At 35.6% G+C, this 15533-nt stretch overlaps 1 protein-coding gene across 1 annotated transcript in view; it reads right to left on the bottom strand.

The window, feature by feature from the left end:
- Positions 1–3: 3 nt before the first annotated feature.
- pkn2a (protein kinase N2a) overlaps positions 4–15533 on the bottom strand; it is a 58767-nt gene continuing 43237 nt past the window's right edge. The window contains exons 12-22 of the mRNA XM_056474790.1: positions 12873–12990; positions 12452–12588; positions 12297–12375; positions 9940–10031; positions 9306–9482; positions 9161–9223; positions 5610–5686; positions 5392–5534; positions 5019–5126; positions 3346–3426; positions 4–3247 (exon numbers count right to left, since the gene is read on the bottom strand). Coding sequence (XP_056330765.1) covers positions 3044–3247; positions 3346–3426; positions 5019–5126; positions 5392–5534; positions 5610–5686; positions 9161–9223; positions 9306–9482; positions 9940–10031; positions 12297–12375; positions 12452–12588; positions 12873–12990 — 1279 coding nt within the window. The 3' untranslated portion in view covers positions 4–3043. The remainder of the gene's footprint in view (positions 3248–3345; positions 3427–5018; positions 5127–5391; positions 5535–5609; positions 5687–9160; positions 9224–9305; positions 9483–9939; positions 10032–12296; positions 12376–12451; positions 12589–12872; positions 12991–15533) is intronic.

The raw sequence follows: 15533 nt of genomic DNA, 5'->3' as shown, positions 1-15533 counted from the left end.
TCGTGACTTTACATAATAAACATTTAATTTTTGCATTCATCATGGCTGACAGTTTGTAGCAAAACCTGTTATTTACACCGTTGCCAAGTCAAACTTGTGACTGTACCATTGGAAACCTCATGCTCAAACATATAGAAAACCTTTTTACATCATCGGTTTCCCACAATTTAGATAAAACATGGATATTTTAGACAAAAAGTAGTGCTTCCAGCTTTGATCATGTTCATGTAGTGTAGCCTATATAACACGCCAGACCTCAAACTAGCCCTCAGTTTGGATTGCTTTTTACACATGAAGCTTCAGGAGTATATGTTCAGGATATTTGGTGTCTAGCATGGATTCCAGTCTATCAAGTCTCATCCACTAGTTATGAGCTTTTTTTTTAATGGATGAATTTCAGTAGGGAACAACTAGAGCTAATGTAAAAAGACAGTTCACCCAGAAATGAAAGTTCTGTCATCAATTACTCACTGTCAACTTGTGCTTGAGTTTCTTCTGTCCGCCATTAACATCCATAGTATTTTTCCCTACAATGGATGTCAGTAGATACCAATTTTGGTAGGTTTGAAACCAATGTACTGGAATCAATTTTTACTTTTGGGTGAACTTTCTCTTTAACAACTGAGGTAATGTTATTGCCTGTCACACACTACCATTTGAAAATTCTACTCAGTATGATTTTTGAGAAAGTTTCCTCATGCACCAAGGCTGCATTTATTATTAATATCAATAATAATAATAATAATAATAAAAGGAAATTTACTCTGAGGTTTCCCACTCTTTCATGAACACCAAATTCAAGGATTTTCAAGGACTTTTTAAATCACTAATATTTTAAATCAATCACATTTGTAATTCACACCCCCAGCATATGTAGCGCCATGATAGTCCTTCCTGACTTAACATTTCACTTACACTTAATATTTACATTAAAAGGTCATGATGTTTTGAACGTCATTTTTAATGTTGACCATTTTAAACAATCCTTTAAGTCATGTTCAAAGAACTTTAATATACAATTAGTTGAATTCTATACTGGCAAGCTTTTCTAGTGTTGATATTGATAAAATGCATTATTTGTCACAGGTCAAGTGTAATATTGAAATTTAAACATTTTCAATTAAGAATTTCTTGTTTTTTTTTTTCATTTAGTTAGAAAGCAGCACAGAACAATTGTTGAAATAACACCATAAACTTGAAATTCACGCACTTGCAAGGACCTGTTTGTTTGTTAAGTGCTTTCCTGGCCTTGAACTCATTTCTTAAAATCAAGCACTTTCAAGAAGCGTGGGAACCCTGTCCTCAGATGGCAAAGCTGAATTGTTTTCAGCTATTATTTCTCCAGTCCTCAAAAGAAAAACTCTTTCAAAAACAAACTGAGCAGAAACTTTTAAAAGGCAGCATAAATCCATGGACAGCTTAAGTCTGGTTTAAAAGCAAACAAAAAGAAATAAGTTACTGAATGAAAGACATTTCATGAGTTATTTGTAGATTCATCAATACTCACTGTAGAGAAGAGTATGGGTTGCATTATGTAAAAATGGCTAGATGTTTTGGTAATGGTGGCAAACTGTACATTCATTGGATGAGATACAAAGTATCAGATACGATGATCTCAGCCTATGGCTTTAAAATAAGTAACACAGACATTTGACAGACTATTTTTGAAACCAGTCACACTGTAAATGCTTCAAACACACACAAAAAACATCAAAATCAAGGCTCATCATCCCCAGTGTGACTGTCAAAAGGGATAGTTCACAAAGCACTAAGTTCTGTCATCATTTCCCGACCCTTCACTTGTCACAAACTTCTTTGAGTTTTATTTAAACACAAAAGATCATATTTTGAATAAGGCTGAAAACCAGTAATAACCAATGAGTTCCATGGGATTTGTTCTTCCTACTACGAAAGTATGACCAGCTTTCAGCTTACTTCAAAATATCTTTGTTTTGTGTTCAACATAAAGAAACTCAAAGGTTAGAATATTTTAGGGTGAACTATCCCTTTAATGTGACTTCCACAGCACTAGGGGGCGTCAATGAGTCATGATTCACATGCTCAAAACTACACTGAAGAACTGATGTTTTTTTTTCCGTGTTCAGTCAGTGCTTTATAAAAGACGAAACCTGCAAAAACAATAAATAAATGCGCAAATATGCAAATAAAGTCCTGCATAAATAAAACCTTAAATATGCAAATAATGAAATGTATTTAAAAATCCACAAATTGCTGTTTAATATATAAATAATTAACAGTGCGGGCAGGTGAATAATTAAATAAATTACATGGTTGTTGGGGGAAGAAGAAAATGCTAAAACTGAAAGTTTATCCCCTGCCCCCCTCCTCAAACGTTCATTTATTTCTTGAACATAGCTGCGTATTTACTTTTCAACATGCTAATGAGAGGCTGTCTGTCAATCATCAGAAGGCGGTCTATATGCCATCATTGGTTGATCGTTAGAAAAATTTTGCATTCGATTGTTTTGACCACCTTCTGATGAGTGACAGACAGCCTCTGATTGACATGTTGAGCCGAGGAAATATAAATACGGAACAACATTCAAGAGCAAATTAATGTTTAAAGGGGGAAAAATAAACTAAGTTTTAGCATTTTCTTCTTCCCCCAACATTCGAGTACCTCGTTTAATTATTTACCTGTCCGCACTATTAATTATTCTATATATTTATTTATGCAGGAATTTGTGGATTTTTTATATACATTTATTTATTTATTGTTTTATTTCTGCAGGAATATTTTTATTTATTTATATATTTGTGTATTTATTAATTTCGTTTTTGCAGGTTTCGTCCTCCATAGTGCTTAGCTCCAATCAATTCTGATGAAATGGGTCAATTACCTTGAACCCGAATATACAGGCAACACTTATAAAAAAAAAAATAAAAGTTTCTTCATCATGTTAAAACTGAAAAGGGGATCTAAAATAACACTGACAGCAAAATAGGGAGATCTGCAAAAGGTCTGATTCACATTTTCTGCAAGTGTGTGTTTGTGGAGAGAATGGGGATGCCAAGCATATGGCTAACACCAGTCTGCGATGTAGTCAAAGTCAGTGAACAGGTCCTGCTCGTGCTGGTTTAATGGCCGCGGTTCTCTGGGTGGTGTCAGCACTGGAGCCTCTGAGGTAAATTCATCATCAAAGTTACTAACGTCACTGGAGCATTGAATCATGGGTACAAACGGTGGCTTTACTTTCTTTGCTAATAATCCGTCCCAGTCAATATCCTGGAAGACAAAGTAGGAATGATGTTTTATTCAGAGTGAGAGGGGGAAATGATTGGAATAATTGAAGAGATGCAGCCAGATGTTTCTTCTGAACTTACTCTGAAGAACAGATGTTTCTTCACATCTTCTGCATCTCGTTCAGCAGCTCCCAGTCGTCGCTCTGGATTCCTTCTTAACAACTGCAAATGTTATCAAATATATAAGACACAAAGGTTACAGCACAGTTATGGAGATATTAGCTCCTTTCAATTAATACTTTCTGGAGCTAAACTAAATAACTTATGATAACAGTCTAAAAATTTGTATTCATAGTATTCATAGCGCTTCACTTTTTCCACATTTTCTTATGCCTTATTCCAAAATGGATTAAATTAATTTATTTCCTCAACATTCTACACACAATACCACATAATGACAATGTGAAAAAAAGAGTTTTTTGAAATTGTTGCAAATTTATTAAAAATAAAAAAAGCTGAAAAATCAGATGTACATAAGCATTCACAGCCTTTGCCGTGAAGCTCTAAATTGAGCTCAGGTACATTCTGTTTCCACTGATCATTCTTAAGATGTTTCAGCAGCTTCATTGGAGTTCACCTGTGGTAAATTCAGTTGATTGGACATGATTTGAAAAGGCAAGGTTGACAGTGCATGACAAAGCACAATCCAAGCATGAAGACAAAGGAATTGTCTGTAGACCTCCGAGAAAGGATTGTCTCGAGGCACCAGGCTGGGGAAGGTTACAGAAAAATTTCTGCTGCTCTGAAAGTTCCAATGAGCACAGCAGCCTCCATCATCTGTAAGTGGAAGATGTTTGGAATCACCAGGACTCTTCCTAGAGCTGGCCGGCCATCTAAGCTGAGTGATCGGGGAAGAAGTCAGGGAGGTGATCAATAACCCGATGGTCACTCAGCGTTCTTCTGTGGAGAGAGGAGAACCTAACAGAAGGACCATCTGTAGGCATCTGTAGGACTCATCAGACCATCACCTTACCGCACATCACGCGGCATTCATGTCTCATCACAAAGGGGCAAACAAAACTGACATTTAGCCTACAATCCTTGCACAACATACACATTTAACTGTTATCTCTCTCTTTTGGTAGTGCCCAATTTTAACGTGAGATTTTGAAAACCAGATCTAAATTTAGCCGGAACAGCTGGGTCGGGTAGAAAACGGGGTGCATCTGGCGGCAAGTGAATAAAGACTGAATATACGGCGGAGGCGGTATAAAACCTGGCGGGAGCAGGATTAAAATTTCAGTCAGATCTCTAGATTGTAGTTCTTTCCCTCAAATCTGTTGAAGCGACAGTTCACCCAAAAAAGAATAGTTGGTCATCATTTACTCACCCTTGACCTGTTTCTTTTTACTGTTAAACACAAAAGAAGATTGTCGGAAACTGGTAACCACTGACAGAAAAACAAATACAAAAAAGGTCAATGGTTACCAGTTTTCAACATTTTTCAAATTATCTTCTTGTGTTAAACAGAAAAAAAGAAACCCAAACAAGTCAACAGTGAGTAAATGATCATTTCTTTATTTTAGGGTAAACATTTTCTCTTTTTATTGATTTTTTTTATGTTGAGTTTCTAACATTATGATTCTCCTTATCGCTGGTTTGTTTGTTTCATGGCTTAAAAAACTTTAGCAAAAACGTTTTTATTTTATTAAACATTATATTAAAAAGTGAGTGGCACTACTGCACTTTATTCTTTTTTAAAAAGTGTCTAAGCTTGGTAAATGCCCCCTAGTAAAATAGCTCTTTGTACCAACCCTTCTCATGACGGAGATGGCTTCTGTTGAGAGGACTCGTGGGTAGCGAACCTCGTCATTCACAATGCTGTCAAACACCTCTTCTTCATCATCACCAGGAAATGGAGACTACGGAAACATGAATCTACTTAAGTCTCGCAGAATGGCTACAAAACTTACTGCATTAAATGAAAAAATACATTAAAATAGAAATAAAAGATCTTCTATTTCACACTTTTTCAGGTTTTACTGTGTTTTTCAATAGAGAAATGCAGCAATAGTGAGCATTTTGTTTTAAAAATAAATAAATAAATAAAAAACACACCAACCCCAAACATAATGAATCAGGATAGAAATTCTAGAAGAAATGAAAGTCAAATATCTGAGCTCTGACCTCTCCAACAAGCATCTCGAAGATGAGTACGCCGAGGCCCCACCAATCCACCGCTCGTGTATAGGATGTTTCAGTTAACACCTCAGGTGCCAGAAACTCTGGAGTGCCGCAAAAAGTGCTGGTTCTGTCCCGATAACCCATTCCTAAAACAGAAACAGACAGAACATTCGAGTCTGCTGCTTATACAGAGCTAAACACGACAGCAAACAGAGCGTTACCTTCTTTGCAAAGACCAAAGTCAGCAATCTTGACAAATCCCTCAGTGTCAAGCAGTAAGTTATCCAACTTCAGATCCCTGAAGAACACATTTATAAAGTCAATTTAAGGAAAAACATCAAAGATTAGTGTCATATTTTGAAGAGTTATTTTGTTTTCTAGAATAAAAGTGTTTTTTTTTAAATGAAATGTGCTGTGGCTATTGAATTAGCACATTAAACATGCAACTAATGTGAACAAATGTATCCAGCAAGGTTTCCACAGGTTTTATCAAATCAAATTTAAGACTTTAAGACCTTTTTAAGACCATTTTAAGATGATAATTAATGAAATTTCAGACTTACACAAGGCTAAACGCTAAAGATTTTTTTAAATGGCCAAGTTAAAACCTTAAAACAAAACTTAAAAACAAATGTTATTGTAAGGAAGATAATTAAACCACATTAATAAGTAAATAGAGTTATTTACAACACATACACATACAACACAATATTTCAGTGGATTTAAGACTTTTTAAGGCCTTAAATTTAGTTATTAAAATTTAAGACATTTTAAGAAACAGCAGACACCCTGATTTAGGGTTGATGCTGACAATATTAGTTCTATAAATTGGCAAAAATCTAACAATACAATACACTTGGGGTTACGGTAAAATTGCAATCCTGTAAACAAGGTGATTTCTTGGATTTCTTCTATTTCTGTTTGCATTTTATTGTGTTCCATTACACGGAATTTCTGTACAAAATTAGAAAATGTGATGTAAAAACATACTTTTATGACTTCTATAGCTAGATACAGCAAAAGCTGGATTATTTACAAATTGTAGTCCAAATTACATGATGAAAATTACAGTCAATAATGTGACTTAGATTACATTTGTAAATTATTGCTATAGACTACATTTGGAAACCTTTTTGGATTACTTCAGACCTAATTGGATTACTTTTGGTTTTAATGTATTCCTAAATTAAAAAGTATTGATCACAATTGAATTTACATCATATTTATATGCCCTGTTTTCATTTTTTTTTATTCATGAATTTTATGGCAAATTACAGTAAAAAAAACTATTATATTTTAAAAAGTATAGATAGTATCAACTTAAGCACATACTTAATAAATAGTAAACAATAATGTGGCTTAACAAAAACTATTTTACAATATGTATCACATAATACACTCTATTTTGAACAAAGACTCCGTTTATATCTGACAATAAAAAAATGTTCTTGGATAAATTTCCTAAATGGGTCCCAATTTTTTTTTAAACTGCTTGGATCAGGGGTCACCAATCTCGGTCCTGGAGGGCCGGTGTCCCTCCAGGGTTTAGCTCCAACTTGCCTCAAAACACCTGCCTGGGTGTTTCAAGTATACCTAGTAAGACCTTGATTAGTTTGTTCAGGTGTGTTTGATTAGAGTTGGAGCTAAAATCTGTAGGACACCAGACCTCCAGGAACAAGTCTGGTGACCCCTGGCTTAGATGAACAATTTTTTTCTAACTATAGAAAGAAGAGGACATCACAGAATATTTGTTGTTTGGCCAGGAGCACGATGAAAGCTATGCAATCAGATTGTATCTTTGTGAGATTATATGACGTAGGAGAAACCCCAAAAATGGTCTTTTTATTGTGAATATTCAAAACTAAAACATGACAAAATACCATTTTTTAGGATGTAAATTTTGAAAGAGGGGCGACGCGGTGGCGCAGTGGGTAGCACGTTCGCCTCACAGCAAGAAGATCGCTGGTTTAAGCCTCGGCTGGGTCAGTTGGCATTTCTGTGTGGAAATGAATGTTCTCCCTGTGTTTGCGTGGGTTTCCTCCGGGTGCTCCGGTTTCCCCCACAAGTCCAAAGACATGCGGTACAGGTGAATTGGGTAGGCTGACATTGACCGTAGTGTATTTGTGTGAATGGGTGTGTATGGATGTTTCCCAGTGATGGGTTGCAGCTGGAAGGGCATCCGCTGCTTAAAACATATGACCCCAGATTAATAAAGGGACTAAACCGAAAAGAAAATGAATGAATGTAATTTTGAAAGAGAAAAGAACTAGCAAGCATCAAATTATGAATAATTTACAGCTGCTGTATATATAATTTGCAATATTGTTTTTTAAAAAGTAACTAATCTGATTATAAGTAGGGATGCATGATTTCAGGAAAAATGGACATTACGAAATGTTATTTTACTGCGATAAATACTGCAATGTAAATGCACTCTCACACAAATGGCTCTTTTTGTCATAATTTTAGAAATGAAGAAATGAACAATGATTTATGATTTTCTGGGGAGTCAAACAGAAAAATAAATTAAACAATAAAAATAACTTTGCATTGAGTAAATAATCGTATAATGTACAATTCATCTTTAAGCTACACACTTCTAATTTATTGTGCCCAAGTGGCTTAAATTTGTATAAATGACTACACAGTCACAGGGTTTAAAAGTAACAAAAAACAACAATAAACTTTCACATTTCAGAGAGTGAAATGACTCCTCTATGTTGTTAACTAATGTCTGGATAATATAATCCCAGGATGCAGGCCTGGATTAAAAATTCAGAGGCCCCTGGGCACAATGTCTTGTTGGCCTCATACCTAGCCGCACCCCTATAGTTGAATTAAAAAACAAGATTAATATCATATTGTTAAATAAAATTAATCTATAATGTATTGCCCGCATATTTTAAATAAATGATATACAGTACATATATTTCTAGTCTACAAAGATTTAACTTAGTTTTAAAGCATTTAAAGCAGACTTTGAAAAAAATATACGAATCCAACTAGTGAAAATTAATGGATTTTAATATACTTGTTCACTGAAGCAGGACTAAAATGTATATTTAAGGGTATTTTTAATGTATAACTTCACAAATTTATAATACACATGCCTTGGATATAACACCTCTCCAATCCAGTTCTAGGAATCTGAGTCCTCCATAATACACACACTTATTAATGATTCCTACTTGTCTTCCTCGTGATGAAGAGTAAGCAAAATCTGATATGTAGTGGGAGAAATAAGAAGAATTTGTTCATCAGACGCTGGATTCGAACCGGGTTCACGATCGAAGATGTTGCCATGCGCCTTACGAGATACACCACTTACGCTGCTGTCTGTTGCGCTCTTTAGTTACGTTGTCTCTGTCAATCAAACGGTGATGGCCGTTAACCGCTTAACTAGTTTATTCCAACGAGGTGCGCTACTTGCACTTATCCTAAATAGACACTCCAAAATTGGCGTCCCATTCCCCATCCCCCGCCTCCTCCCTCGCAGGGGCCCTAAGTGCGGATGGGTCAATGGGCCTGTGCCCATAATGCCTATTGGTTAATCCGGCCCTGCCTGAATGTGACTGTTGCCGACTCGTACATTGTGATATCGATGCTGAAGCAATTTATTGTGCAGCCCTAATTATGAGCATTTTAAAACTAAATATAGTTACAATCCAATCTCATAATCCAGATAATATGTAATCAGTAACAATAAACTCAACGCCTTTGTGAATTATTTTCCTGAAAATATGATTGCGAGCACCCTCAGCTTTTCTCTTACCTGTAAACGATCTTGTGCTCATGTAAAAACTGCAAACCCAGAACGACACAAGCTGCATAAAACCTGCCACATTCAAGAACAACAGAAGATGTCATGCTAATAAAGACAACCAATCATCTGAAAGAGTGATATTACTGTTCCTCACGTGGCCCGTGGCTCTGAAAACACGTCAGCATGAATGTGCATCATAAGGTCTCCTCCTGCCGCATACTCCATCACAAAACACACATGATCTTTAGTCTGGAAACATGCAAACAGATTGACCAGGAACGGGTGCCGAACGCTGTTCACAGTCTCGAATATCCTCTTCTCACACATCAAACTGAGAGAGAAAAAAAAAGAAGACAGGATACTGAAGGGATACAGATCATGCATGTCAATGGCTACAGACACTTAAAAAAAACACCTTAATGTATTGTCAGGAGCCACTGGTATTAATTTAGTTTGTACATGTGTATATGCAATTTATAAAATACCAAGGACCACAGATTCAACAAAAAATCTACTAAACTCTGCAGCTTTTTTGATATTTCCACACATATTTTACAAACCCATTTGAAATGTTTACCCTACACACATACAATGGAGGAAATGAACAAAAAGAAAGGTGTCACTGATGAAAAGAATCTTCAATAAGTCATACTGGATGGCCTGAGGGTGAGTAAACTAACAGCATATTTTCTTGCATGAACCATCACTTTAGATAGCGGCCAACAGCTAGTAGATGTTAAGTAATAAGTGTTGTTGATTATATACAAAAAAAGAAGGAAAAACAATACCTTTCAACCTCATCACGGGCAACAATATCTCCCTTTTTAAGGGCCTTGATGGCAAACATTTCACCAGTAATAGTGTATTCTGCTAGTAAAACCTGCAGGAAGTGAAACAGATAGAATTACAAACAGATGTTTACACTTTCTCTGAGGTTTCAAGGATGGTGACAAAGTTTAAAGACTTAAAATGACAATCAATTAGCATTTTAGTGCTGCACTGTGATGCTTGAGAAAGATGTCCAGTTGAATTCAGGTCAACAGGTGTTCAATTTATGAAATTAAGCCTTCTTTCACAGTTTGAGTCTCATGAAACTCAGTATTGTCAACCTAGAAAATATACATCTTCATACATGGTTGTTTAAGATTTAAAAAACAACAGACTGTATCTAGAAAAATGGCCAAAAGGCAGATTAATATCTCTAATAAAGATCTAGCCATAGACTCTTATTTGCTATATGCTAACGCTTTTATGCCATTTGATAACTCTTATATGCTACAGGTATGTGCTAACTCTTATATGCTATATGATAACTCTTATTTGCTACATGTATGTGCTAACTCTTATATGCTATATGATAACTCTTATATGCTACAGGTATGTGCTAACTCTTATATGCTATATGATAACTCTTATATGCTACAGGTATGTGCTAACTCTTATATGCTATATGATAACTCTTATTTGCTACATGTATGTGCTAACTCTTATATGCTATATGATAACTCTTATATGCTATATGATAACTCTTATATGCTACATGTATGTGCTAACTCTTATATGCTATATGATAACTCTTATATGCTATATGATAACTCTTATATGCTATATGATAACTCTTATATGCTACATGTATGTGCTAACTCTTATATGCTATATGATAACTCTTATATGCTATATGATAACTCTTATATGCTACATGTATGTGCTAACTCTTATATGCTATATGATAACTCTTATATGCTACAGGTATGTGCTAACTCTTATATGCTATATGATAACACTTATAGCATATAAGAGTTAGCATATACCTGTAGCATATAAGTGTTGTCATATAGCATAAAAGAGTTCATATTGCCCTGACATTTGAATCACTTCGCTGATCTTTAAACTCCTGCTAAAATGAGCTATGGCTTTCTCTCTGTCCAATGACAGTGCGCGTTTAATTTTTAAGCGAAAGAGGGTTTAGCTCGACTTAAGGTGAAAGTTGATTGGTTGCTCCAACGTGTGAACTGTCCAACGGCATTTTTAAACTCAATTTTTTTTCGACTCGAGAAAAGCATGTAGCAAAAGTAAAAGAAATGCAAGTGCCAAATAGACACAGAAAAAGCATTTGTCAAATGCCTTTTTAAAAAGCTATTACTTTACATTGTGCATTTAAATGCATTTTAAATTATCTATAAATATACAGTTTTATTGTTTGATTAATCAGCGTTATAATACATGAATTAAATAAACTATAAATAATCTATTTATAAAAAATGTATACATGTTTTATTGGGCAACGCAGTGGCGCAGTAGGTAGTGCTGTCGCCTCACAGCAAGAAGGTTGCTGGTTCGAGCCTCGGCTGGGTCAGTTGGTGTTTTTGTTTGGAGTTTGCATGTTCTCCCTGCGTTTGCGTGGGTTTCCTCCGCGTGCTCCGGTTTCCCCCACAGTCCAAAGACATGTGGTACAGGTTAATTGGGTAGGCTTCATTGTCCGTAGTATATGTGTGTGTGAATAAGTGTGTATGTGTTTCCCAGTTATGGGTTGCAGCTGAAAGGGCATCTGCTGCATAAAACTGGATGAGTTGGCGGTTCATTCCGCTGTGGCGACCCCAGATTAATAAAGGGACTAAGCCGAAAAGAAAATGAATGAATAAATGACATGTTTTATTGCTTTATTAAATGACATTTAAAAATCACAATTTAAATAAACACATTTAAATATATGTCTATTTATTTGTCCATTTAAATTGTGATTTATTTATACACATTTTAATATTTCAATTATAAAATTGATAATTTGATTAATTTTATTTCTAACTGGCACTTATGGTCCTCCATACTTATTTATTATACTTATATATTTAATTGCATCATTTACAACGTTTCATTGGACTCTAGCATTTTACCACTTAAAGCAAACAAGTCTTTTATCTGATTTTTAAAAAAAAATCAAAATTTGCAATGTTATGATTCTCCTCATATCTGATTGGTTTGGTTTATAGCATGTACTGCATAAATTAAATATTTTAAATTACTTATTAAAAAAATTACACACTTTCAGAAATATCACTGCTGAAAAAATAGATTAGGCAATCAGATCAATGACCGCTAAATTCCAACATAAAAATAAAAATTGTAACCATAAAAAGCCTCATACCTTTCCGAAATGACCACGGCCTAACACTGCAACACATTTAAAGTCTTTAAGACTGAAATGAAACTGTTCTTCTTCATCCCTAAAACAACAGACGCCCATTAGTAACTTGAATATTTGAGTATTTATAAATCAGAGTAATATAAATAGCAGTTCACCTTATTTCTGTGCTTTTCTGGACATTTATGAGCTGTAATGCTGATGGTGGAGTCTCATGTTCAACTATTTCTTCAAGATCAGACTGTACAATGATACTATTCCTGTCGTTTCGGTAGGCAAACGCCGTCAAAGCGTCCTGTACAAAAAAAAAAAAACATCAACAACAACAACAACAACAGTCTTTCAGCTGCCACTGTTTACACAAGATGAGAGTGGATATCGGTTATTTTTCCGTTAATAAAGGTAACGGTGAAGGCATTTCCTTTTCCTTTTATATGCAAGGGGGCAGATGAGAGACTGAGCATGAATTGCGTGTCTGCTTCAGATCTTTATCCTCAGGGTTTAAAAAAGTGCTTTCAAGGAAACAGATGGCATCAATGTTTATCTCGACAGTAACCGCATGATAGTGTGTGATGTTACCCGCTCTCGCTCTTTGTTGGAGATCTTGTCCTCAGGCAGGACTTCTCGCACACTAACAGGAGAGTAATGCTTCGGTGTAGTGTCTCTGTCAAAGTCCAGTTTAGTCACTATTGGGTCACTAGAGAGGGCAGACAAAAACAAACAGACACATGAAAGCCTGGTTTGGCCTATTTTTCTGTCACCTGATGAAGAATGGTTTTACCACTGTTACCTTTGGCTTATTTAGTCAAGATTTAAAACAGTTAAAGGGGTACTTAAACTTTTTTTAATGGTTTCTAGTGGACCCACTAAGTAGCGCAAAACCAATTCAAAAACACATATACGAGTGAATAAAAATGTAATGTGCCATTGAAAAACCATAGAAAAATATGTAAAAAAAATTATAACGGGTTAGTTAATAAAAATGCTGTTATTAATTAGTCACCCTAATGTCATTTTAATGAGACCTTCGTTCATCTTCAGAAACCAAATTATGTTATTTTAGATCTGAGAGCTCCCTCATCCTCCATATAAAGCAAGGGTCGTGAGACAAAAGTCCAGAAAATGAACCAAAAATATTGTCAAATATCATCGTGACTTCAGTGACTTCTACTGTGATGGTCATGTCCTCTCTTTAGATGCGTCAGATCAGGGTGCACATTTACTACGGGACTTCAATGCTAGCGTGTTGCACTGATGACTCGAATAGCAATACTTTGTACTGTTGGTTACATTGTACCATTGTCTGTAGACTTTGAAGTTCTCATGTTCCTTGCAGTCTATGGAGGATGAGGGAGCTCTCAAATTTCATCTAAAATATCTTCAGTTGTGTTCTGAAGATTAACAAAGATCTCAGGGGATTGGAAATTGTAAAAATATATTCAAATATACTTCATATATATTAAAGGGGTGGTCCAGAGTGTATATTTAAGGCTTGGTTGTGTTTATAAGATGCAAAGCAACGTGTGCTCATGCTTCATTTGTAAAAAATCACGTTATTTAATCTTTAATTATATACAGCTACTCTGCTTACATGAAAACAACTGTCATATGTCCTATTTCCTCCTAAAGGCCTACCCTCAAGTGGCTCTGATTGGTCAGCTAACATAATGTGCTGTGTTTCGCGGATCGACTCCATGGCACCAGGAAAAGCGTCACGCCCCTACAAGCACATGCTTTGCCTCTGCTCTGTAAATAGTCAGTGTAGCCGTATCAGTTTGTGCCTGAATCAGACAGAAAAGGAACAGGTCACAGCTGAACCTCATGCCTGCTCTCTAAAACAAAATCTGACAAATCGGGCTATATATTCGGGTTATAAGCATGTGTAAGTAATATGAAATTTTCTCATCTTTTGCGAGTTTGTTATTTGAGATGTAGAATGCTGGGAATGCAGCCTCATAGAGAGCGCTGCTGAAGATTGTGGGTGTTTACAGCGGTTTGACTGAGAAATGTGAATTTGTAGCTAAATTGTTAGCGGTGCCAAACAGCATTTCCTGTTGTTTACATCCTCACTACAACATACTGTCCATGTAATTGATCAGTTTTAAGAAATTAAAATACTTACAGGGTGTGTCTCTCAATCCACAGCTTCGTCTATTATGGTTAAAGCTGCTCCTTCTTTGAGGAGATTTTAGCCGAATCCAGCACTGAACTGAGAAAGATTCTGGAAGCTGTCCTTTGTCAAATGCTAGCTATATATTTTCTTTAATTCTCTGGAAACATAATTAAAATTAAACTCTAAGCACTTCTCTCTTTGTGTCCTTTGGAAGCCCAAATACAGAAATAGAAAAAGCTCTGTGGAAATAACAGTGTTTGAATGACATTTTAGCTTTCTCTGCTCTAATATTACAGTGCCTCTGGACACGCCCCTTAGATGCGCAGGGTTTCTGCACGTGGTAAATGCATGTAACCGGAAACCCTTGTGATCTCACTAGCCCGGATGTATTTTTTTGTAGTCCCTAAAGTTTGTTCACTGTGGCCTTTGCAAAGCGAACTCTGCAAAAGCCAATGTCTCCCTTTGCACTGCACTTTGAGAGCATTACATTTAGAGATGTTGCATGTTCACACATCTACATTACACATCAACTAAGCTTAAAATATGATATCTTAGTGGACCACCCCTTTAAAATATATGAAATATATAAAAAAAAATGTTTAGCTTTTATTTTTTAAAGATTTTACTCTAAATCTGCAAATTAGGACCTCCTTTTAGCCTTAAGATTGTTTGTGAATATTGCCTCAGGTAAAAAAATAAATAATACAATAAATAATACAACGAGTACATTTACATGGACACCAATAATTCGATTTTAATATGATTTAGATAACACTCTGATTAAGAGTCTACAATGTAAACAACGATTTTTGATTAATCCGATTAAGGTCATAATCGAGCTAAACAGAAATCGGAATAAGACATGTGGAGTATGCTGATTTTAGTCGCATTATTGAAGTGCAATACAGACATTTAAACACCTTAATCAAACTATCACCGTCATGTAGGACTTTTCGCGGTGTTTACAGGATAGTCTATACACACACACACAGCTGTTTGACAATATTCTCTGCACCAATCGAGTCAGTGAAGAACCACTGACACATACACCGCAAAATGCAGAGTGTTTTTTCTTCCATTTGGTGTGCGGTATCAAATTCCATTAAAACAACACTCCTCCCCCAGTC

The sequence above is a fragment of the Danio aesculapii genome, chromosome 2, assembly GCF_903798145.1.
Source record: "Danio aesculapii chromosome 2, fDanAes4.1, whole genome shotgun sequence".
NCBI lineage: Eukaryota > Metazoa > Chordata > Actinopteri > Cypriniformes > Danionidae > Danio > Danio aesculapii.
Note: the sequence above shows the minus strand (reverse complement) of the source record. Positions and strands in the feature narration are given on the sequence as shown.